The sequence below is a fragment of the Canis lupus genome, chromosome 7, assembly GCF_048164855.1.
Source record: "Canis lupus baileyi chromosome 7, mCanLup2.hap1, whole genome shotgun sequence".
NCBI classification, from domain to species: Eukaryota; Metazoa; Chordata; class Mammalia; order Carnivora; family Canidae; genus Canis; species Canis lupus.
The window spans coordinates 56791976-56814965 of record NC_132844.1 but is presented as its reverse complement, the minus strand read 5'-3'; the positions used below and the strand labels follow the sequence as shown (position 1 = coordinate 56814965).

General features: G+C 40.4%; 1 protein-coding gene across 4 annotated transcripts in view; it reads left to right on the top strand.

The window, feature by feature from the left end:
* Window positions 1-20734, top strand: part of ADGRF4 (adhesion G protein-coupled receptor F4) — a 31276-nt gene extending 10542 nt beyond the window's left edge. For 2 of the 4 annotated variants that reach the window (XM_072831593.1, XM_072831592.1), the window contains 8 exons: window positions 5482-5536; window positions 7941-8092; window positions 8840-9091; window positions 10127-11506; window positions 14347-14388; window positions 15256-15315; window positions 16357-16413; window positions 19985-20734. In XM_072831593.1, the coding sequence (XP_072687694.1) occupies window positions 5482-5536; window positions 7941-8092; window positions 8840-9091; window positions 10127-11506; window positions 14347-14388; window positions 15256-15315; window positions 16357-16404 (1989 nt within the window). In that variant the 3' untranslated portion in view covers window positions 16405-16413; window positions 19985-20734. Of the gene's footprint in view, window positions 1-5481; window positions 5537-7940; window positions 8093-8839; window positions 9092-10126; window positions 11507-14346; window positions 14389-15255; window positions 15316-16356; window positions 16414-18735; window positions 18944-19984 lie in introns of those variants that run through there. The other 2 variants (XM_072831594.1, XM_072831595.1) reach the window with 2 other exon arrangements.
* The last annotated feature ends 2256 nt before the right edge of the window (window positions 20735-22990 follow it).

The following is a 22990-nucleotide window of genomic DNA, read 5'->3' as shown; positions in this document are numbered from 1 at the left end:
ATCGAGTCCCATGTGGGGCTTCCTGCGTGGAGCCTGCTTCTCCCTCTGCCTTTCTCCCTCTCTCTCTCTCTGAATAAATAAATAAATAAATAAATCTTAAAAAAAAAAAAAGGAATGGATGCTGTATTTTGTCCAATGCTTTCTCTGCATCTATTGAGAGGATCATATGGTTCTTGTTTTTTCTCTTGTTGATATGATCTATCACAATGATTGTTTTATGAGTGTTGAACCAACCTTGTGTCCTGGGGATAAATCTCACTTGGTCATGGTGAATAATCTTCTTAATGTACTGTTGGATCCTATTGGCTAGTATCTTGTTGAGAATTTTTGCATCTGTGTCTATAATTCTCCTTTTTGGTGAGGTCTTTGGTTTTGGGATTAAGGTGATGCTGGCCTCATAAAACCAGTTTGGAAGTATTCCATCCCTTTCTATCTTTTGGAACAGCTTTAGTAGAATAGGTATTATTTCTTCTTTAAACGTTTGATAAAATTCCCCTGGGAAGCCATCTGGTCCTGAACTTTTGTGTTTGGGAGGTTTTTGATGATTGCCTCAATTTCCTCCCTGGTTATTGGCCTGTTCATGTTTTCTATTTCTTCCTGTTCCAGTTTTGGTAATTTGTGGTTTTCCAGAAATGGGTCCATTTCTTCTAGATTGCCTAATTTACTGGCATATAGCTGCTCATAATATGTTTTTAAAATCGTTTGTATTTCCTTGGTATTGGTTGTGATCTCTCCTCTTACATTCATGATTTTATTAATTTGAGTCTTTTTTTCTTTCTAATGAGGCTGGCTAATGGTTTATCTATCTTATCAATTCTTTCAAGGAACCAACTCCTGGTTTTGTTGATCTGTTCTACAGTCTGGTCTCTATTTCATTGAGTTCTGCTCTAATCTTTATTAACTCTCCTCTGCTTGGTGTAGTTTTTATTTGCTTGTCTTTCTCTAGTTCCTTTAGGTGTGAGGTTAGCTTGCGTATTTGAGTTTTTTCCTTTTTTTTTTTTTTTTTTTTGAGGGAAGCTTGTATTCCTTTCTATTTCCCTCTTAGGACTGCTTTGTCTGTATCCCAAAGATTTTAAATGGTTGTATTTTCATTTTCATTAGTTTCCATGAATCTTTTTAATTCTTCTCTAATTTCCTGGTTGAACTATTTATCTTTTAGTAGAGTGCTCTTTAACCTCCACGTGTTTGAGTTTCTTCCAAATTTCTTCTTGTGATTGAGTTCTAGTTTCAAAGCATTGTGATCTGCAAATATGCAGGGGACAATCCCAATCTTTTGGTATTGGTTGAGACCTGATTTGTGACCCTGTATGTGGTCCATTCTGGAGAAAGTTCCATGTGTTCTTGAAAATAATGTGTATTTGGTTGCATTCAGATGGAAGGTTCTGTATATATCGTGAAATCCATCTGGTCCAGTCTATCATTTAAAGCCCTTGTTTCTTTGGTGATGTTGTGCTTGGAATATCTGTCATTTGCAGAAAGCACCATGTTGAAGTCTCCTACTATTAGTGTGTTATTATCTAAGTATCTCTTTACTTTCATTATTAATTGATTGATATACTTGGCAGCTCCCACATTAGGGGCATAAATATTCACGATTGTTAGGTTTTCTTGTTGGGTAGATTCTTTAAGTATGATATGGTGTCCCTTTTCATCTCTTACTAGAGTCTTTGGGATAAACTTTAATTTATCTAATATGAGGATTGCTACCCCAGCTTTCTTTTGAGGACCATTTGAAAGGTAAATAGTTCTCCAACCTTTCATTTTCAGGCTGGAGGTGTCCTTAGGTCTAAAATGAGTCTCTTGTTGACAGCAAATAGATGGGTCTTGCTTTTTTATCCAGTCCAAAATCCTGCATCTTTTGATGGGATCATTCAGCCCATTCACATTCAGAGTAACTACTGAAAGATATGAATTTAGTGTCATCATAATACCTATTTGGTCCCTGTTTTTGTGGATTGTTTCTTTGGGCTTCCTCTTTCTTCTTCAGGAACCCCCTTAATATTTTTTGCAGAGCTTGTTTTGTGGTCACATATTCTTTCAGTTTCTGGCTATCCTGGAAGCTCTTTATCCCTCCTTCTATTCTGAATGAGAGCCTTGTTGGATAGAGTATTCTTGGCTCCATGTTCTTCTCATTTAGGACCCTGAATATATCTTGCCAACCCTTTCTGGCCTGCCAGGTCTCTGTGGAGAAGTCTGCTGTTAATCTGATATTTCTCCCCGTATAAGTTAAGAATCTCTTGTCTCTCGCTGCTTTAAGGGTTTTCTCTTTATCTTTGGAATTTGCAAGTCTCACTATTAAATGTTGAGGTGTTGAACGGTTTTTATTGATTTAGAGGGGGGACCTCTCTGTCTCCTGGATCTGAATGCCTGTTTCCCTCCCCAAATTAGGGAAGTTCTCAGCTATGATTTGTTCAAATATGCTTTCTGGCCCTCTGTCCCTCTTAGCGTTTTCTGGAACCCTAATTATATGTAGATTTTTCCTTCTGAGGCTATCATTTATTTCCCTTAACCTTTCCTCATGGTCTTTTCATTGTTTTTCTCCTTTTTCCTCAGCTTCCTTCCTTGCCATCAACTTGTCTTCTGTGTTTCTCACTCTTTCTTCCACCTCATTAACCGTCATCATTAAGACCTTCAGTTTGGATTGCATCATTTCATTGTTTTTTAATTTTGGCCTGATTAGATCTAAATTCTGCAGTCATGAAGTCTCTTGAATCCTTTATGCTTTTTTCCAGAGCCACCAGTAGCTTTATAATTGTGCTTCTGAATTGGCTTTCTGACATCGAATTATAATCCATATTTTGTAACTGTGGCAGAGAGTGCTGTTTTTGATTCTTTCTTTTGTGGCAAGTTCTTCCTTCTAGTCCTTTTGCTCAGTGCAGAGTGGTTGTATGAGTGGGCTGAGTCAAGGATATAAAACACAACCTAAGTAAATTTCACCCTAGATGATTCTGACAAGGTCAGAGACCAGAAAATGAAAACAAAGATCAGAACAAAATAAAACAAAAGGACCACTAAAGTGAAAAACAAATTTTAAAACAAAGTAGTAAAAAATAAGAGGCCAAGAATCCCAAAGAAGAAGAAGAAAAAAGAGAAAAAAAGCAAGAGTAAAGAAGAAAAAAAGAAGAAAAAAAGGAGGGAGTACTGGGAGATGGTGATGGTGATGAAGTTGTAGTGGAGGGAGAATGTAGTCTACCTGAGGGGTCCTAGAGGGTGATCCTCTTGGTTCTGAGTGTATTAAGTTCTGTATGTTAGAAGATGTCAGTCCCAAATTTATATAAACCAGAAATACTTATAGAAAGTCCCAACACTGACCACCAAAACCTAAATGAGATAAAAGAGGGGGACAGGGGCAGCCGGGGTGGCTCAGCTGTTTAGTACCACCTTCTGCCCAGGGCATGATCCTGGAGACCCAGGATCACGTCCCATATCCGGCTCCTTGCATGGAGCCTGCTTCTCCTTCTACCTGTGTCTCTGCCTCTCTCTCTCTCTGTCTCAAATAAATAAAATCTTAAAAAAAAAAAAAGAGGGGGACAGAATGTGAATGAAGAGAGAATATAACCTTACAGAATGAACCAGCACGGTATACCACTTGGTCTGGGTGCATGCTGGTCATGTTTTAGAACATATTAACTTCCACCATTTTAAAACAAAATGAGGCAGAGAAATAAACACAAAACAAAAAACATATCTCGTGTATCTCCCAAAATTATATTGAGTATGATCAAGGAAATCTAGACATGGAAAATATATCTAGGACCTGTAATTGTAGAAATATGAAAGTTAAAAAGGAAGAAACTTAAAACTGAAGAGGTGGTAAAATATTGTAGTTAAGGTGGGAAGAGAAAAAATATTGGAAAATTTTAGTCTGATATAAAAACGAGTTGTACTGGAAAAAGGGCAAGAAGGGGGGGGTATACCCTCTAATTCTATATACTATAAATCCCTCGACTTCCCCTGGAGCTGTCCTGTGCTGCTGGTTCAAGAACTTGCTCTTCCCCTGTCCTTCCAGCTGGTCTTCTGGGGGAGGGGCTGCTGTGCTGACTCTCAGGTGTGTGCACCTGGGGAAGCTGCCCCGCCCCCCACCCCCCCCACCGGGTGCCAGGCTCAGTGGGAGCTGTTTTCCCCATGAGGCCCATGTCCCCTGTCAGCCCCGACCCTCCCAGGCACAGGGTGACACCAGGAGGAACAACCCCACTGGCGGCTGCCAGCCCTCCAGCCCTGGAGTCAGCTCCCGCAGTAACCACCGCAGCTCCCAGTCCGCAGGGGCCTGGATGCTCCGGGGCGGGGGTGCTGACCTACACAGCTCGGGAGCGCCCGTGGCAGGAGCCTCCCCGCTGTCCTGGGCCCTCCTCGCCTCTGCCTGTCCCGGGGGGACCACAGGATCCTGGGCTGTGTCCCCAGCACCCTGGCTCCGGGGCCTGCGCCGCTGCATTGCTCCCGGGGCCGCGGCTCTCTCGAAGGCAGCAGGCCGCAGCCCCCTCTGCCCGGAGCCCCCCCACCCCCACCCCGCGACCCCCGGCTTCTCCCCAAGGCCCCGCCGGGGCTCCAGCCCTTTCCTGCGCTCGGCCGCGGGGTGTGGGGTGCTCCCCCCGGGGCACCTCCTGTTAGTGACCCCGGGAGGCTGGGGGCCCCACCGCCCTCCTGCGGTCCTGCCCGGTTCCCCGCTGAGCCTTTCCCTCCGGGAAGAGTCCGGTGCGGATTGTTACAGTTCCCGCTTCCCGGGCGGGCTCTCCTGTCCTGGGGCTCCCGCCCCCCTTAGCCCAGCTCCTCGCGGGGCCCTCCCCCACTGGATTCTTTTTTATTTTTATTTTTCCGCTTTCCCACCTTGTTAGAAGCGCAAACCCTTGTCTCTGTAGCGTTCCAGCTTCCCTCTTTAAATCTCAGGTCGAACCGTAGGTATTCAGGATGGTTTGGAAGTTACCTAGTGAGTTGGTGGGGCCGGGTGAGGGGAGGCCCCTGCTCCTCTGCCTGCTTGCCTAGAGTTGTAGTTTTTTCCTTTTAGATCATTTTTATAGCCCTTTATAGCTACAAATGAATTTGTGATTCTATTATTGTCACCTAATGATTATTCCTAGCATCTGCTCATTTCCTCCTTTCTGGGAATAGTGTGGTATTTGGTGGATCATATTAGCTCCATTTCACAGTTAAAATTAATACAGATAGAGACCAGCTTAGCATTATAATTGTTACATCTCCTCTGCCCCTGGGTACTTAAACTTTCCAAAATAAGTACCCAATCCACTACACTAACCTGACCCTCAAGGCCCAAGTGACCACTGGCAAGAGGGTAGTTTGTCTTCCATATGTGTTCATCTCCATGCTTCTGTCTGCAAGTTCCTGCAGTATCACACATGGACCTGGTGCAGTTTTCTTCCGATTCCTGAACACATTTTCTCTTCATATCCACATGGAGCCTCTAAATTGAGATAAGAGAGGAGAGTCCCATGGTAAAGAGGACCTTTGGGAATTTATGTTTTACAGGATGGAGATAAACCTCAACATCCTGAAGGGAAACTCAAGACTGGAAGGATACAAGGTATGTGTCTACAGAACAGTCTTCTTCCACATGGAGACTGGACAGAGTAAAGAAGGGCCCAAATACTGCCGAGCATGTCTCCAGGCCACAAGCTTTCAAATAGAATAACAGTCTTCAACCAGTTCTCATTGTTAACCAGCATTGATAGACTTTTTTACAATTAGACCATTATCCATGGCATAGTCAATGACCCACATTGGCAAATATTCACATGCGTTCTAGAATAGAAGACAAGTGTTCCCTTTAAAACTCCAAAGGGAAATCTATTTGAATTAATGAGCTAACAAGAGACAGAAGAGGGAACAGGGCAGCATTCCTTCCTTCACGTGAAGATATTTTCAGAATGCTTAAATGTACGTAATACTCTGGCGCTGAGGAATCTATTGAAATGAGGTAAGATAGGTATTGTGTTGGTGAGACTGGTTGCTTTCAAGAAGTCAGAGATAAACAATGGAGATAATCATTACTAGTAAGATAGTGAAATCACACAGTTAGCCACCCCCCATACTAGGGATAATTGGATTCTGCACAGACATGTCCATGTATATTTTTAGCAACAAATACATCTCTATATAGATGTGGAGTTGAGATAAGAGGGAGAGAGATGGCTAACTTTCATTGAACATTTATGGCAATAATGATTGAAGTGCTGAACAGGATGCTATCTCATTCAATGTTTGTAACAAGACTATGGGCATCACCTCCAAACTGTATGAATGAAGAAATTGAGAAGCACTGAGCTCAAATAATTTACAAAACCGGGTACGGTGGGTAGGTGGTAAAGGAAAAGGCTAACTTCCTTGTTTCCTTTCTCCATGAATGGACTCATCCACAGAGCTGTCCAAGCCATTAATATGAATGCATCCCTTGACTCATAGGCAATTAGTCACCACTTGGTATTGACTACAATACCTTACTAGCTCTCATTATGATTTACTTCTTTTCCTTCCATTACCACTATCCTAAGGCAATTCTTCCTAGGAATACTTCAATAGCTTTATTCTTGGGCTCCCTGACTCAAGTCAACCCACTCTACTCATGGCCCAAAGCAGGCCTGCCACTGGGTTTTAAAAATAAAGTTTTATTGGAACACAGCCATGCCCATTTATTTACGTATTGTCTTTGATTGCTTTCATGCCACAAAGGCACAGTTAAGTAGTTATGACAAAGACCACATAGCCTACAATGCTGAAAATATTTACATTCTGGCTAGAGTTATCATATTTAGCAAATAAAAATATGAAATGCCTCATTAAACTTAAATGTTAGATAAACAATGAATGGTATTGCATGGGTCATACGAACACTACTTATCCATTGTTTAACTGAATATTTTCAAGTGATTCCTGTTATTCATGGAATCTGTATTTGCAAATTCTTCTGTTCATTGAAACTTATTTGTAACCCCCAAATCACTAGTCACAGTGCTTTCTGGATCATTCACAGAAAAAAATAATCAAGGTAGCTAAAGTGCAAGTTCCCAGCCAAACAAGGTGGCTTTTTGTCTTCTTGTTCTAGCTGTCCTACTACAAACAAGTGTTATTTTGGTGGTGTATGTAATGCCATATATTTTTTTCATTTTGTACTTTTTTTGAGTGATTTCACTGTTTAAAATGGCCCTGAGTATAGTTCTGAAGTGCTGTGTAGTGTTCCTGTAAAGGCTGTGATGTGCCTTAAGGAGAAAATACACATCTTAGATAAGCTTTGTTCATGTGCTATTGTGAGTTATGGTGCTATTGGCCATGAGTTCAATGTTATGAATCAACAACATAAAGTGTCTTTAAGTAGAAACACAAACAAAACGAGCTCATTTATTAATCAGTTGATAAAAATGTTGTGAGGAAAAGCTTGTAAGAACCTGCCTTGATTTCCCCTCATTCAGTGTTTGTGGAAGCAACTTCACGAACATAACTACTGCAAATGATGAGAATCAACTGTGTCTGAAAATAAAATTAATTATTTTACTAGGCTTTGTGTATGATATCTGGCAACTCTATCTGTTCCTTTATAAAAATTTTACTGCATTCTGCTCTATGCTATTGTTAATTATCTTTCAAAAGCAAATCCAATCGCACTTTCTGGTAACCCTTGTATTAGCACAGAATTCAAAGTCCTTCATTCCTTCACTCCTGCTTTTCTCCCATCCTCATCTCTTGCCACCTTCCCCTTGGAAGCTCTGAACTAGTCTTTCTGTATGACCTGTGATCCCTTCTGTCCATATGCTGTTCACTCTGTCTAGACATTAGCTTTGCAATTTGCCTGGTAAGCCGTAGCTGGTGCTGAGGACACTGTTGAATGTCACCTCCTCTGGGAAGCAACCCCCAAATCCCTAGAATGAGTTAGCTGCCTCCCTCAGAGTGTAGCAATGCTAATTAGGCCTCCTCCTCTCTCTTTTCCTTTTCAGAGAAATGCCATGGACCTTGCATCACCACTTCCAACTGCAGCCAGCCCTGTGCTCAGCACTTTCGTGGAGAAATAGGATTTACATGTCATCAAAACAAGTGGCAAAAATCAACTGAAACGTGTACAAGCCTTTCTGTGGAAACACTCTTTAAGGTAATGCATTTGCAGATTATTGGCTTCCGGGGCTAATTTCCCAGGAGAAGGTACTGGCATGTTCATGTGTTCTGTTCGGCATGACAATAAATCTCAGATCTAGATTTGGGAAAATAGCAAAGTGGGTGAAATTTGTCTCTTCTTCCTTCCTTACCCAAACTCTTAGATACTCTCCCCATCCTCACTCTCTCTTTCTCCCTCTCAGCATCTTTTCTCAAAAATAGACCAGAAACTCAATCACACAATGGAAAATGCTTAGAGGTTAAAGTTTGAGCTCTAAAGATGGATTTGTGTGTAACTTCGTCTTATTAGGGAACTTGCAACTTCTTGAAATTACAGTTTAGCATTCTTTGACTGGCCAAACTCCAAATTCATTCTCCAACCCATTCCCACAAATTCCATGTGATTCCTCTTTCAAAAAATTAAAAAAAAAAAAGGACAAATTTTGTTTTTAGAATTTCTCCACTTCTCTAGAGGAAACTATCTTATCACATTTGAGTTAAGAACCATTGTCCTGAAAGCAATAGGTCAGTATCTTGATCTCAGTGGGAATTTTGGTGGAATTTCTTGTCTGTGCATGACTCCATCTTACTGTCTCCCACTTTTTTGGCATCTAAACAACTTTTTAGGACCACTTGCTTCCCTATTTTCCCCAGGTGGTGTATTTGTGCCTTAGCTTCTTTACTCTGACATGGGTTAGGTACTTAATCATTTTTTAACAAAACGACTTTTTCTTTTTAAAAACAGGACTTCAATAGTGCGTCACGCCTTTCCCTAGCAGCATCATCCATACCTGTTCATGTACTTGATTTTCGAGCTCCAGAGCCCATGGAGAGTGTAACCCAAGGAATCCGCAGGAACTGTCCAGTTGACTATGCCTGCATCCTCGATGTTGTGAAATCATCAGAAGCCACATCTGGAAACATTGCATTTATAGTGGAGTTATTAAGAAATATTTCTACAGATTTGTCTGATAATGTTACCCGAGAAAAAATGAAGGTATTCTTTAATAATTTCATTAAAAAAACTTGATGGCATTTTTTTTTTTTGGTACCAAATCTTGCATTTAAACAGTTTCAAATGTACTTTTTAGGGTACAAGGTATGAAAACTACAGCAACCATAACAACAAAGATATGTATTTTATTTCAATTTTGCATATCAACTCACTCTAGTTTATGGAACTTTTCAAGAAGTTAGCACATTTTTAATACATGTTTTTGTATAGACTCACTATTTTCAAGAAAATGTCCCAAAAAAATGGCTGTGAGCAAAACTATGTTGCCCGCATTTCATTCTGTAGATAATTGTTCTGAGAAATGTTAATGGAGGTTTCATTTCTAAAAGGGAAATCTGTACATAGTAGATGTAGTAATTCCAAGTTAAATAAAGATAAACAGGCTTTCTTTTTTTTTTTTAAGATTTGTATTTATTTATTCATGAGAGACACAGAGAGAGGGGCAGATACATAGGCAGAGGGAGAAGCAGGCTCACTGCAGGGGGCTTGATGCTGGGATTCCAGGACCCCAGAATCGCACCCTAAGGCAAAGGCAGACACTCACTACTGAGCCACCCATGCTTCCCAATAAACAAGTTTTCCTATGGCAGAACTTTTTAGAGCTTTTCATGTGTTAATGAAACTTGGAACTCCTTATAAGAGAGGGGATAGGGATATGGTATGCAGTATTTCTCAAATTTAGGTTTTTATAGAATGTACCCCCAAATCCCTCCATTAAACAATCATTAATATCTCATGAGAATTTTGGGTTATATGGAATGTAGTTTGGAAAGGCTGCTCCAGGCACATAATAAAGCAGGTAAACTTTATCTGTGATTTTTTTTTTTAATTTTAATCATTGTTTTACTTTACTTCCCTCTCTGAAGTCTTCTTAGCATGAGATTCTAATAAACTGCGAATTTGAAGAGAAATATGTCAAATAAGATTTGATCACTAGAAATTTCAGGTTTTAGAAATTGGCTTTCTACAATAATGTGTAAATCCTTAGCATAATTTCCATTTTTTTCTCCATTGCAGAGTTATAGTGAAGTGGCCAACCACATCCTTGACACAGCAGCCATTTCAAATTGGGCTTTCATTCCAGACAAAAATACCAGCTCAGATTTGTTGCAGTCAGTGAATCTGTTTGCAAGGCAACTCCACATCCACAATGAATCTGAGAACATTGCGGATGAACTCTTCATTCAGGCAAAAGGGCTTCTCATCAACCACAATACCTCAGAGAAAAAGTTCAATTTCTCTGTGAGCATGAACAATACAACAGAGGGTATCTTAGGAGTAATAGAAATTCCCAGACAAGAGCTGTGGAAGCTGCCACCAAATGCATCCCAAGCCATCAGCATAGCTTTTCCCACGTTGGGGGCCATATTGAAGGAAGTCCACTTGCAAAATGTGAGTCTTCCTAGACCTGTAAATGGTCTCGTCCTTTCAGTGATTTTACCAGAACAATTGAAGCAAGTCTTATTCACCTTTGAGAAGATCAACAAGTCCCAGAATGCCAGGGCCCACTGTGTTGGCTGGCACTCCAGGAAAAGGAGGTGGGACGAGAATGCATGTGAAACCACATTGGAGATCATGAACAAAGTGAAATGCTTGTGTAACTACACCAACATGGTGATGTCCTTTTCAATTCTAATGTCCCCCAAATCTATAGAAAATAAAGTCCTGGACTACATCACCTGCATTGGGCTCAGCATCTCCATCTTTAGCCTGATTCTTTGCCTGATCATTGAAGCCATGGTGTGGTCCCGGGTGGTTGTGACAGAGATATCATACATGCGTCATGTGTGCATCGTGAACATAGCTGTGTCACTCCTGATTGCTAATGTGTGGTTCATCATAAACTCTAACTTTTACAAAAAGGTCCAGGACTCCAACTGGTGTGTTGCACTGACATTTTTCAGCCACTTTTTCTACCTCTCTCTGTTTTTCTGGATGTTCTTCAAAGCACTGCTCATCATCTATGGGATATTGGTTGTTTTCCGTAGGATGATGAAGTCCCGCATGATGGCCATTGGCTTTGCCATTGGCTATGGGTGCCCCTTGATCATTGCTGGCACCACAGTTGCTGTCACAGTGCCAGAGAAAGGCTACATGAGACCTGATGCTTGTTGGCTTAACTGGGACAATACCAAAGCCCTTTTAGCATTTGCCATCCCAGCCTTGGTCATTGTGGCTGTGAATCTTGTGGTGGTTTTGGTTGTTGCTGTCAACACTCAGAGGCCCTCTATTGGAAGTTCCAAGTCTCAGGATCTGGCCATAATTATGAGGATCAGCAAAAATGTTGCCATCCTCACCCCGTTGTTGGGACTGACCTGGGGTTTTGGAATAGCTACACTTATAGAAGACACTTCCTTGATATTCCATATAATCTTTGCCCTCCTCAATGCTTTTCAGGTAAGTTCCAAGAAGTAGACTTCTTTTATTAATTAATATTATTAATAAATGTTTTATTTATAAGATTATTTTTATTTTATAATTCACTATTCTGGCTATACAACAAAAAATGGCTATGATTGAAAAATATAGAATACGAAGTATTTCATTTCTTTCCATGTTTTACAGACATTCAGCTGTGGCATCTCTCACGCTATTGGTTGTCAAGTTGGATTTAGTTGATCAGGCTGATTGGGTGGGAATCTCCTTTCTTCAGTCCTCAACTGATCCATTGTATCCCTCCTAAAGTTTCAGTGTCAGAAGAAGTTGACCTTTATTTATGGAGGACTAGTATTTCATCAAAGATGTGTGAGTCTACACTCACACGCTATGCCTCAAAACAAAGCACAGTTTTTATCCTTTCTCATGCAATTTGGGAACTCAGTGAAATAGTCATTTTCCATAGTATGAAGAGACAGGGCTTGCCATTCTCTTTGAGTGCTAACGGGTTAGGAGTTCTCATGCTGCTTCCCTGTGAAATAAATGTTAGGTCGTTCTTCATTGAAATGGATCTTGCTGCATGCTGCTCCACGTTAAAAATGTTACTTTCCTCTGGGCTTCAACCTTTTCCTTAGCAAGATAAAGATATACATCTAAAATTGGGCAGCCCTGGTGGCTTAGCGGTTTAGCGCCCCCTTCAGCCCAGGGCGTGATCCTGGAGACCCGGGATTGAGTCCCATGTTGGGCTCCCTGCATGGAGCCTGCTTCTCCCTCTGCCTGTGTCTCTGCCTCTCTCTGTGTGTGTGTGTCTCTAAAAAAATTAATAAAATCTTAAAAAAAAAACACAACAAATCTAAAATCATCTCTATTGTCTTTTCTTGTTCTACCATACGTGGTTTGGCAAAATTATCCCTCTAAAATTTGCTTTGCTCTGTTTTGGCGACTGAGCTTGTACTTTTGGGAAGCTGTCACTAGCCAGACTGCTTTTCAAATCTATAAGTAATAGCAAATTTGGCAAGTTCACATCTTTAATTATACTTTGAATCAGGGGATGGCAAACTCCAGCCTGCTGCCTATTTTTGTAAATAGTCTTACTGGAATAAAGCCATACTCATTTATTTACATTTTGCCTATGGCTGCTTTTGAGCTACCATGGCAAAGTTGAGTAGTTGTAACAGAAACTGTGTAGCCCACAAAGCTAAAAATATTTCTTATCTGATTCTTCACAGAAAAAAAATTTTCTAGCCACTGCTTTAAATATATAAATATAACTGCTTAGTGAAGCAGCAATGTATTCCTATTAACATGTCACTATTACTCTATTTAAAAAGGTAGTATGAAATACAAAGCAGACTTTTAAAAAATGCCCACTCAGATCAATTATAAATCTTGCTCATACTTCTTTAATAACTATGGTGAACATTTTTTTCATTCTTTGCCCTGCATGGCTTTATTTTTTTTTTAATATTTTATTTATTTATTCATAGAGACACACAGAGAGAGGCAGAGACACAGGCAGAGGGAGAAGCAGGCTCCATGCAGGGAGCCAGAGGTGGGACTCCATCCCGGGTCTCCAGGATCGCACCCTGGGCTGAAGGCGGCGCTAAACCGCTGCACCACCCGGGCTGCCCCTGCATGGCTTTAAAGAGAAACTTTTGACTTAAGGTTTTTTTTGTTTTGTTTTGTTTTGTTTTTTAAATCAAAAGCTCTTGGACTGACATAAATCTCCCCAACTCTTGAAGTTACTTTGGTGATTAATGATCTCATTATTATTATTTTTTTTTTTTTACTTTGCAACTTAATCAAACCCCAGAATGTTTTATTCTGTTTCTTTTCTGAATCACTTCTTTTCTCTTTTCTTGATAGAAAGAAAAATACTGAAACCCTTTTAGGTAAATTCACTCCAAATTTTCTCAGCAAGCTTTCCCTGTGAGTCATGTTTAAAATTCTTTATCTTCTGATCAGCATTTCTCCACCATGAAACTATCCTTAGAAACCCAGCCTTCCTTCCACTCTCATGGCAGGATCCAGAATTTTCTTTTCTTTTCCTTTCCTTTTATTTCTTTTCTTTTCTTTTTAAAAAGATTTTAACCATTTGTTCATGAGAGACACAGAGAGAAGGCAGAGACATAGGCAGAGGGAGAAGCAGGCTGCCCATAGGGATCCTGATGTGGGACTCCATCCCCATACCCTGGGATCATGCCCTGAGCGGAAGGCAGACACTCAACTGCTGAGCCACCCAGTGGTCTGGGATCCAGAATTTTCTTAAACTTCAACTTGTACCATTTAAAAAGATTGACTGTAGATTACTGTGACTTTGTAGGTAACCAAATAATTTAAACTTGCTTTTAAATTTCTGTAGTTTTTCTCTTTTATGCATAAACTTCATTCCACCAGCTCAGAGAGCCTGCTCTTTCTTGACTTTTAACTCCAACTGAAAGTAAACTGTAATACAGGTTTTACTTCTCAAGACACCTTCCATGATTGATTGTTACTTTGAGCTACAGGATTCCATGTCATGTTATGTCATGTTACTAAGAGTAAGAACAGCTAAATATTTGGAAAGAAAGTAAACAGATATAATAAGGTAGAAAACATTATCCTACATCTGTAGCCGTTCAATAAATATCAATAATTTTCATGTGCAGACATGAAGGTGACCCTCTTTCTTTGAGGTACAATCACAGAAAATACTTGCCAATGTATTTTTCTTTTTTTTTTTCTTTTATTCCTGAATCAGTAGAAGGGCAAGGTTCTAATGTCCAATAACTGTCTTGAAGATATCTAGAAGAGTGGTATTAAAACAGTTGGGATATTGTCTGCCAAATCATCCCTCATACTTCTGTTGAATTTTGCCACAGGGGTTCTTCATCCTGCTGTTTGGAACCATTATGGACCGCAAGGTAATTTGAATTTGTTTCACTCATTGTAAAAATTTTCACAGGGCTCAGGGTAGCAGGGGGTGAAACAGCTTTGATCAGAAGCCTGGTCCATGGGAGTGAATTTATGGAGGTGCTTGAGGCATGAGCTGAGGGGAGGAAGGGAGAGAAGTATATTCTCATTTCCTGTACTTAAGTCAACAGGAGGCTGTATATGAGAGTAGCTAAAAGAATAAAAACCATAACCAGAATTTTAATTTTAATCCTAAATCTAATTATAATAACCAAAATTTTAGTTTTTTTATTATTTTATTTTTTTAAAGATTATTTATTTATTTATTCATGAGAGACACGCACAGAAAGAGAGAGAGAGAGAGAGAGAGGCAGAGACATAGGCAGAGGGAGAAGCAGGCTCCATGCAGGGAGCCCGATGCAGGACCTGATCCTGGGTCTCCAGGATCACACCCTGGGCTGAAGGCGCCGCTAAACCACTGAGCCACCCAGGCTGCCCCATTTTATTATTATTATTTTTTTAAAAATGTATTTGTTTGTTCATGAGAGACACACACAGAGAGGCAGAGACATAGGCAGAGGGAGAAGTGGGTTCCCTGTGAGGAGCCTGATGCAGGACTCAATCCTGAGACCCTGGAATCATGCCCTGAGCCAAATGTAGATGCTCAACTTCTGAGCCACCCAGGTGCCCCCAGAATTTTAGTTTTAATCCTAAATTTAAGTATAATGACACCTTAATTTTTATCCAAATCTTATTGGGTAAGCACTAGACTAAGCCATCTGATGCTGCTTCTTCCAGGGTTACTGGTCTCGAAGTTTCAGGACCTGGGTCTGGGTTTTGGGGATGTTGTCATTTCTTGTCTGTCATTGCTTCTTCAGATAAGAGATGCTCTGAGGATGAGGATGTCTTCACTGAAGGGAAGATCAAGGGCTGCAGAGGTAAGCCTTCCCTTTCAGGCTCAATACTGAAGGGTCGGTGTCCTCAGCAGAGTCATGTAGAGACAAATATTATAGCTTGGTATTTAGGATTTGTTAGCAAAGTGAATTATTAGGGGATACATTCATTCATTCATTCATTCATTTCTTCACTCGACAAATTTGGAGTATCCAACTGAGGCTTAAGGTCAGTAAAATATACCTCTCTAGAGAATTTTCCACCTTGGATGTATTTCAGCTTGACATCTGGACCGTTGAGATGGGACAACATGAAACCAGGATCAAGACTCGTAAAACACTAGAGCTGGGAAGTGAGAGATGAGTTAGAAATAAGGTTCTAGTCCAAGCTAGTTGTTTCCTAGGTAAGGAAATCAAGGTCCAGAGTGCTTATGAGATTTGCCTGAAGCCACCTGGATAATCATGAGAATTAGCATTCTCTTTGCTCAGGACTCTTTTCAGTAAACTATATTCTTAGATTGAAGTATATATATACTTATTGATCTTGAAGATGACTTTGACCAAGCTATCCATCTTTTAAGGTACCAACTAAAATTGCCATCAGTGCTATATTAATTAATTAGAAAGAAGTCATTTACTTAACCAACAATTTTACAATAAAAGCTACTTTCTTAAAAATAAACAAAAAATTTTCTGAACACATTGAGAGTCAGCACTTACAGTTAACTAGTATTGAGGGTGACTTTTGGTATCCCTAGTTCATCAATTCTAAGATAGGCATTTTTTTCACCTTTAAACATTTCTGAAATTGGAATGTATCTTACAATTAGGGGCATGTCATGAGTTAATTGGCAAGTTTTTTTTTCTTTCTTTTTCTTAAGGGAACATAATAATGACATAGCTAACAATGTTAGGTTCTGAAATATAATTTAATTCTGTGTAGCTGTGTCAATTTGAGTACTATTTTTCAGGCTTCCATTTTTACATGTTTATCTCTAGGAAGACATATATATAAATATAAACACTTTTTTTTTTGTCAGTGCCGTTACTTAGTGACATTGCTGTTAACTTTTTTTTTTCATTTAGAATGCATCATTAAGCCCAACCAATGGATCTAAATTAATGAATCGTTGAAGATGAGATGTGAGTATTAAAAACTCAAGGAGAATCTTTACTTTAAAGTTGTGACAAACTCCTGAATGTCCCTTGTGAGCTCACTATTGCCTATGGTGTGATGCAGGAGTGAGGTGGGGAGGGGACAGGTAGATAGATCTTTCAGAGATTAAAAACTTCTTTACTACACAGTGCATAAATGAAAATATGCACATCCTCAAAACCTATGTCATGTCAGCGTCTACGTCCACATTTTTAAAAAGTTTTAATTGATTTAAATTCCAGGTAACATGCAGTGTAATATTAGTTTCAGGTATACAATATAGTCATTCAGTACTTCCATAGAACACCCAGTGCTCATCACAGCAAGTGTCCTCCTTCATCCCCATCACCTATTTCAACCATCACCACCCCCATCTCTCCTCTGGTAACCATTAGTTTGTTCTCTACAGTGAAGAGTGTGTTTCTTGGTTTGCCTCCCTCTCTCTTTCCCCCACCTTTGCTTATTTGTTTTGTTTCTTAAATTCCACATATGAGTGAAATCATATGGTATCTTTCTTTCTCTGAATGACTTACTGATTTAGCATGATACTCTTTAGCTCCATGCATGTCATTGCAAATGGCAAGGTTTCATTCTTTTTTATGGCTGAGTAACATCCCATTATATATATATATATATATATATATACACACACACACACACATATATACATATATACACATATATATACACATATATACATACATACATATACATACATATACATATATATATACATACATATATATATATACGCATATATCTCACTTCTTTTTTTATCCATTCATCAATCAATGGACACTTGAGCTGTTTCTGTAGTTTGACTATTATAGAATGAGATAATGCTACTATAAACACCAGGGTGCATATATTCCTTTGAGTTAGTATTTTTAGTGCATATATTCCTTTAGAGTTAGTATATGGCCAAATCTTAAGCATACTTCTCTTTCCTCAATGAGAGGATGATGTCATCAGATCTACACTGATATAGGATACACCCTTGCTGTCTATACACTCACACACCTTAATTCCATCTTGTCAGTAAGTGGTGACACTTATAATAGTCTCATTGTTGAGAAGGAAGGCTTAATTGATTGAAATCACAAAGCAACAAGCCTATCTCTCCCTAATGAAGTTGGAGTCCAGAATCATCCCTAAGGGAGTATGAGTAGAATTGCAGCAAGTTAGCTACCTAACAGCCAACCTTTGAGACATATTTCTACACAGATGAAATTAAGGAAAAACAAATACTGGACATCCATAAAGAGGAGATACATAACAAAGAGGCATCCAGGAGCCTGAGAGGTCTAGGGGAACATGAGCAGGGATGATCGATTTTGGTATGGTTTTGTCTTAGAGAGGTTTCATGGCTTTTGTACATGGATATAGATGAGTCTCAGATTTTTTAAAACACCATCTGGAAGCAGGCACATCCTCTTTTAAATTCATTCTCTTTCAGAGTCAGGGCCCAGTATTGAGCAATGGGGCAAAGCCAAGAGTTGAAACAGTGGAATCACAGACATTCTGAGTTGGTGGACCTCTTAAGGGACCTGCTACATTACAGATCCTACAAACCTCATGTGCTGCTGTGGGACATTGGCTCATGGTCCCCGGGAGAGAGAGGGAAAGAAAGAGGGGTTTGTCATACATGCTGACGGGCATTGTGTGGGGTGCTGGGAAAACACCAGCATATTATCCTTAATTAATTATCTTCACATTTGGGTTTTTATGTCAGTGATTTAAAAGCGGGGAGGAGAGATATCATAGTCCTTTAAAAAGGGGAACTCTCCCACCTCTCCTCATTTCCTAGTCCACAGAGCTCCTCCACAGTGGAACATCACTATAACATTTCTTGATTAGTCACTACTCAAGAGGTAATTCAAATGACCTGTGAAAGGTCAGCTTTCACAGTTGACCTTTCCATTAAGTTCCAGATTTGACCTATTTTAGGAAGTTTGTTAGACTGTTTCAGGTAGAGGAGGATCTGCCTCCTGGGGATACTAAATCTGTGCATTCTAAAGGAGAGAGGCTGGTTGAAGTCTAATCTCCAGCGAGCTGAGTGGACCAGGTTGGCTGTAGTAAAAATTGGATAAAACCAATAGAACTCAGGATCTGGACCACACTCCTACCTGGAATTAGGGAGGTGCACAAAGCTTCCACGACAGGGTGGGAGAAAGTGTAGGGAGGAGGTGGAGATGTACTAACAATTCCCCAAAAATAATCCTCACCACATGATTCTTCAACTCTTGTTTTTGAACCTATGAGGTAGGGGATGAACTGAAGATTGCATTTTCTCATTGTATCCTTCATAGGTGGCCAAGTGCCTATCGAATTCTCTCACTACTTGGAGCTGTGCTTTTTACATGCGGACACACATGGAACCAGAAGGATTAGAAACAGCAGCTGACACTGGTGCAGACCATGTTAGGGGTGCAACGAGTTAGACATCAGGGATAGGAAAATCACTATAAGTGAATGGAGACCTAGCAGCACGAGAGGGGTTTCAGCAGGATGGGGGGGGGGTGGTGCTCCATCCATGGGTTAAGGTCAGAATTATGGAACATAATTAACATGTTCAGCAACATGGGGGTTGGGGGAGGTTTGGTAAGTGCAGGGCAGGTTGCAGCCCAAGGCAGGGCTAAACCACAAGGAAAAGGCAGTATTTCAAACTTTAAATCAGGGTACAAAATTGAAGACTGCCAGAGTCTGAGGAAATACGCAGAATTCCATTGGTGAGACAGGGGCCAGGAGTTCCGAATTGGACTCGTAGGACTTGTGACCTTGAGCGTGGGTAGAAGCTATCCCAGTGACCTATCCCAGTCTATATCCCAGTGGTCTATCCCAGTGACCTCAGGTTTGATGGCTCTTAGAAACGAGGTCAGGAAAGGTTTGTTAGGAGGTCTGGAGATCAGGGAAGGACTGCAGAGGTGTGTGAATCCCATTCTGGAGGCAGAGAAGAGAGGGAGAGAGAGAGAGAAGGGGGGTGGGTGGGTGGGGGAGGACACAGCTGCACAGCACCCTCTGCTGTTCTGACCCAGTGTTATTCCCAGTGTCCCTAGGAAGTCTCTTCAGTTCCTGGAAAATATGTGTTTATTCCTGAATTCACCTCAAAGGATGCAGAACTCTTCATTCCACAGTGAGACATGAGACTGACTGAACAAATGCCTCCAGAGAAACGACATGGTTTTCTGTGTGAAGTTGTAAGTTCAGAGTAGCAGTCATTCTAGAGACCAAGCTTAGGTAGCCCAAGAGGTAGAGAGGGCGTTGAGCACCAAGTTTAGGACTGAGGGAGCAGCCTGAAGAAGGGAGAGGGCACAGGAAAAGGAACCCAGGAGAATAGCCTTCCTACTGTGTGGCTTTGAGGAGATGGCTCAAGGCCTCTGGCCTCTGTTCCCTCATCTGTAAAATGGGGCTAGTGATAGTACGTACCTCCCAGGATGGTTTCAGGATTCAACGAGCTAACATATTCAGAACTTGGAGAATAATGCCTGGTTCAAATTAAGTTATCAGTAAGTGCCAGCTATACTTCCTGTTAACGTGTGTTTTAACCATTTTGCTTAGGCTGCTCCATTTTTCGAAAATGTTCCGTGTCCTGGACTGAGAGTGAAGATCTAGGAGAGGGAAGCTGGAATGTAGGGGCAACCGAGCTTCCTCAGAAGACTTTCTCTTCTTGCCAAGTGTGACACCTAAGCCGTCAGGGCAAAATGTTTGCTGAGGAAAAAGTGAGAATGACATTTGGTGACTGGGTTTGAAGGATATAGAACCACGGACCCTTTGACCACCTACCCATGACTTGCAAGAGCCTGGCTTCTTGGTCAACCTTGTCAAGATTAAGATAGTAAGCCATTTTCTGAGGTCCTGGATGAGCCTGGAGCTATTGGGGCTCTACTGAAGGGGTCTGCTTTCACTCTCAAGGCCTGTTCTGTGTCTCCTCCATAAGCCCAGCCACTGTAACTGTATGGATCCTGCATACTTTGGGGGACAGGAGTTATGTCCAGTGTCAAGGGTAGGGGTGGGCATGAGAGTAGAAGGTAGGGTGGCAGCAGAAATACTGAATCTACTTTGGAGACAGTTAAGTCATGGTAAGTTTCCTAAAAATAGGAACAGAAGAAAAATAAGAGGACTTTTAAATGTGTTTATTATTTTAGTCTGTTTTAGACCTTGTGTAAAATAATTTAGCTACTAGGACTTTAGTTTCCTCATTTGTGAAACTTAAACATATTCTTGTAGATATTATTATTTGTGTGTGTGTTTAAACCCTATACATAAAAAAATTTTAGACATGAAAATAAAAACATTTACTTTTCACAACTTGTTCATGTGTGAGTTCATTCAAGGTGGATGGCCCCATTGGTACCACAACATTCTTGGGTACAACCCTTTTATCAGTCTACCTCAACCCATTGACCGGATACTCAGGAAGCCCAGGAAAGTAATCCTATCATGTATTTATAAGGTGAGGACCTGGAAATATTTGGCAAACAGCACTGCAGTCTTTCAGACATGCTCAGTAAAATTTCTATTGCCAGTTTGGTTTTAAACAGACGGCCTATCAGTAGGGCTGAAGAGGACCGTGTGTGTGTGGGGTGGTGCAGTTTGATGAAAGCAGAAGTTGTAAAGGCCAGTCACCCCTTTTTCACAAAACACACACACAAGTACCTTTTTGCAGCCCTGCTTTCAGGACTTTTAGTGTTGGTAGTTTATAAACAAGACAAGGGTTGGTTTCAAATCAAACTAATTATTTTAGTGATAAAAAATTTTAGTCATTTGGAAATTGTAGTCCTTTCATAGAATTAAATTATTCATAATGAGGGACATGAATCTAACTTCTTTCTATATTTAGAACATTTCCTGAACATTCATTTATTGACCCACTTTTCTGACTCTAGCCATTATAAAAACAATTTTTACTTCTCTCAACCCCCTGAGATTTAGAAAGTTCTGTGCATCAGGTAATTCCAAACCAAATAATTGCCTTTAGTTTGGTAGATTTACTTGGTGTCATATCAAGGTAAAATTAATAATTTCCTCATGATAATAGCATTTAGTCTCTTTTTTCCCATATTTTTTCCAAGCTCTCCCTCTTCTTAGCACATATTAGGGGAACTATCATGCTGAGTAGTCAGTTCTGCAGTAAGAGAACACATGCATTTCTAAAAACCACCACACTATGCAAACTGGTAATAAAACTCGCAGAACTTATGGGAAAAATGCATTAGGGGATGTAATATGCCAGCATCAAGGCATGAACCTTAGGCAGAAATATCTTAGCCTTGAGCAATTCAGCTTAAAAACAAATTTTCTCCTAGAAATTTTTCCCTTCTGGTAATTTTCATCTCTGAACACAACTCAGTGACTTAATGGTTGTACTCTCATTGAGGAATCAATTCTTCTTCTTCTTCTTTCTTTTCTTCTTCTTTCTTTTCTTCTTCTTCTTCTTCTTCTTCTTCTTCTTCTTCTTCTTCTTCTTCTTCTTCTTCTTCTTCTTCTTCTTCTTCTTCTTTTTGCTTTAGAGAAGGAGAGAGAGGTGGGGAAGAGGCAGAGGGAGAGCAGAGCCCAATGTTGGGCTCCATCTCACAACTCTGAGATCAGAATCTGAGTCAAAATCAAGAGTCAGACACTTAACTGACTGAGCCACCCAGGTGCCCCCAAGAAATCCACTTTTCAACTGCATTACATGGCCAGATGATATTTTATCCATAGTCTCTTCCCATCTTCCGATATCCCATTCATTCATGTAGAGGTGCCTGGAAGTTTGCATGACAAACAGAAGGGATGGCTTCTGGTGTTTGGTTTCCCATCCCAATTTTTTGAAAGGTAAAATCTTCTCAGGGAGTGGGGATGTGGTTTGAGAGAGATACAGGATCTCTGGGACACAGGCAAGATGTGGCACCACTAAAAGAGGCAACCAGAGAATGGAACTCATATCCTGTGTCTTTCCCTGAACTTCCTCTCGGAGAACTCATATTGAGATTAAAGAGCCCTCAGTGCAGGACCTGACAACCAGCAGAGGAAAAATTTTAGCTGATAAAACATGTGAAGAATGTTAAAACTTGGTAAGCAGGAAACCATCAAGGTACAGAAGGCATTTTAAGACAATGGAAAGAACTTCTGTTAAGACACAGGAATGGGCTCTGATGTTCAGGGAATAAGGACTGTAAACATCTCAGCCATTGGGCCTGGGGATTTTTGGATAGAGTAAGTATGGATTGGGACTTGGCTCTATGATATTCTTCATGTATATGCAGGGTAGGCCAGGGGAAAAAGACAGGTTTGGAAGACAGCCAGATGTATGTTTCAATTCTGTCCTTTCTACATTCTTTGGGGTGACTTGGACAAGTTATTTAGCTCCTAGAAGTTTCCATAAAATGCTCATCCATAAAGTTCTGGCAATCTAAACCACACCTTATGCTATTATGGAAAGTGAAGAAGGTGATGTCTGTAAAAGCACATTTCTTAGTGTCTAGTAGATGGGAGACATTTGAGAAAAGTTTGTTCCCCTCCCTATCCCTTTATTTGTCTGGGGATGAGAGTGTGAATACCTTGCCTTTTCTCTGAAGGTGCTTT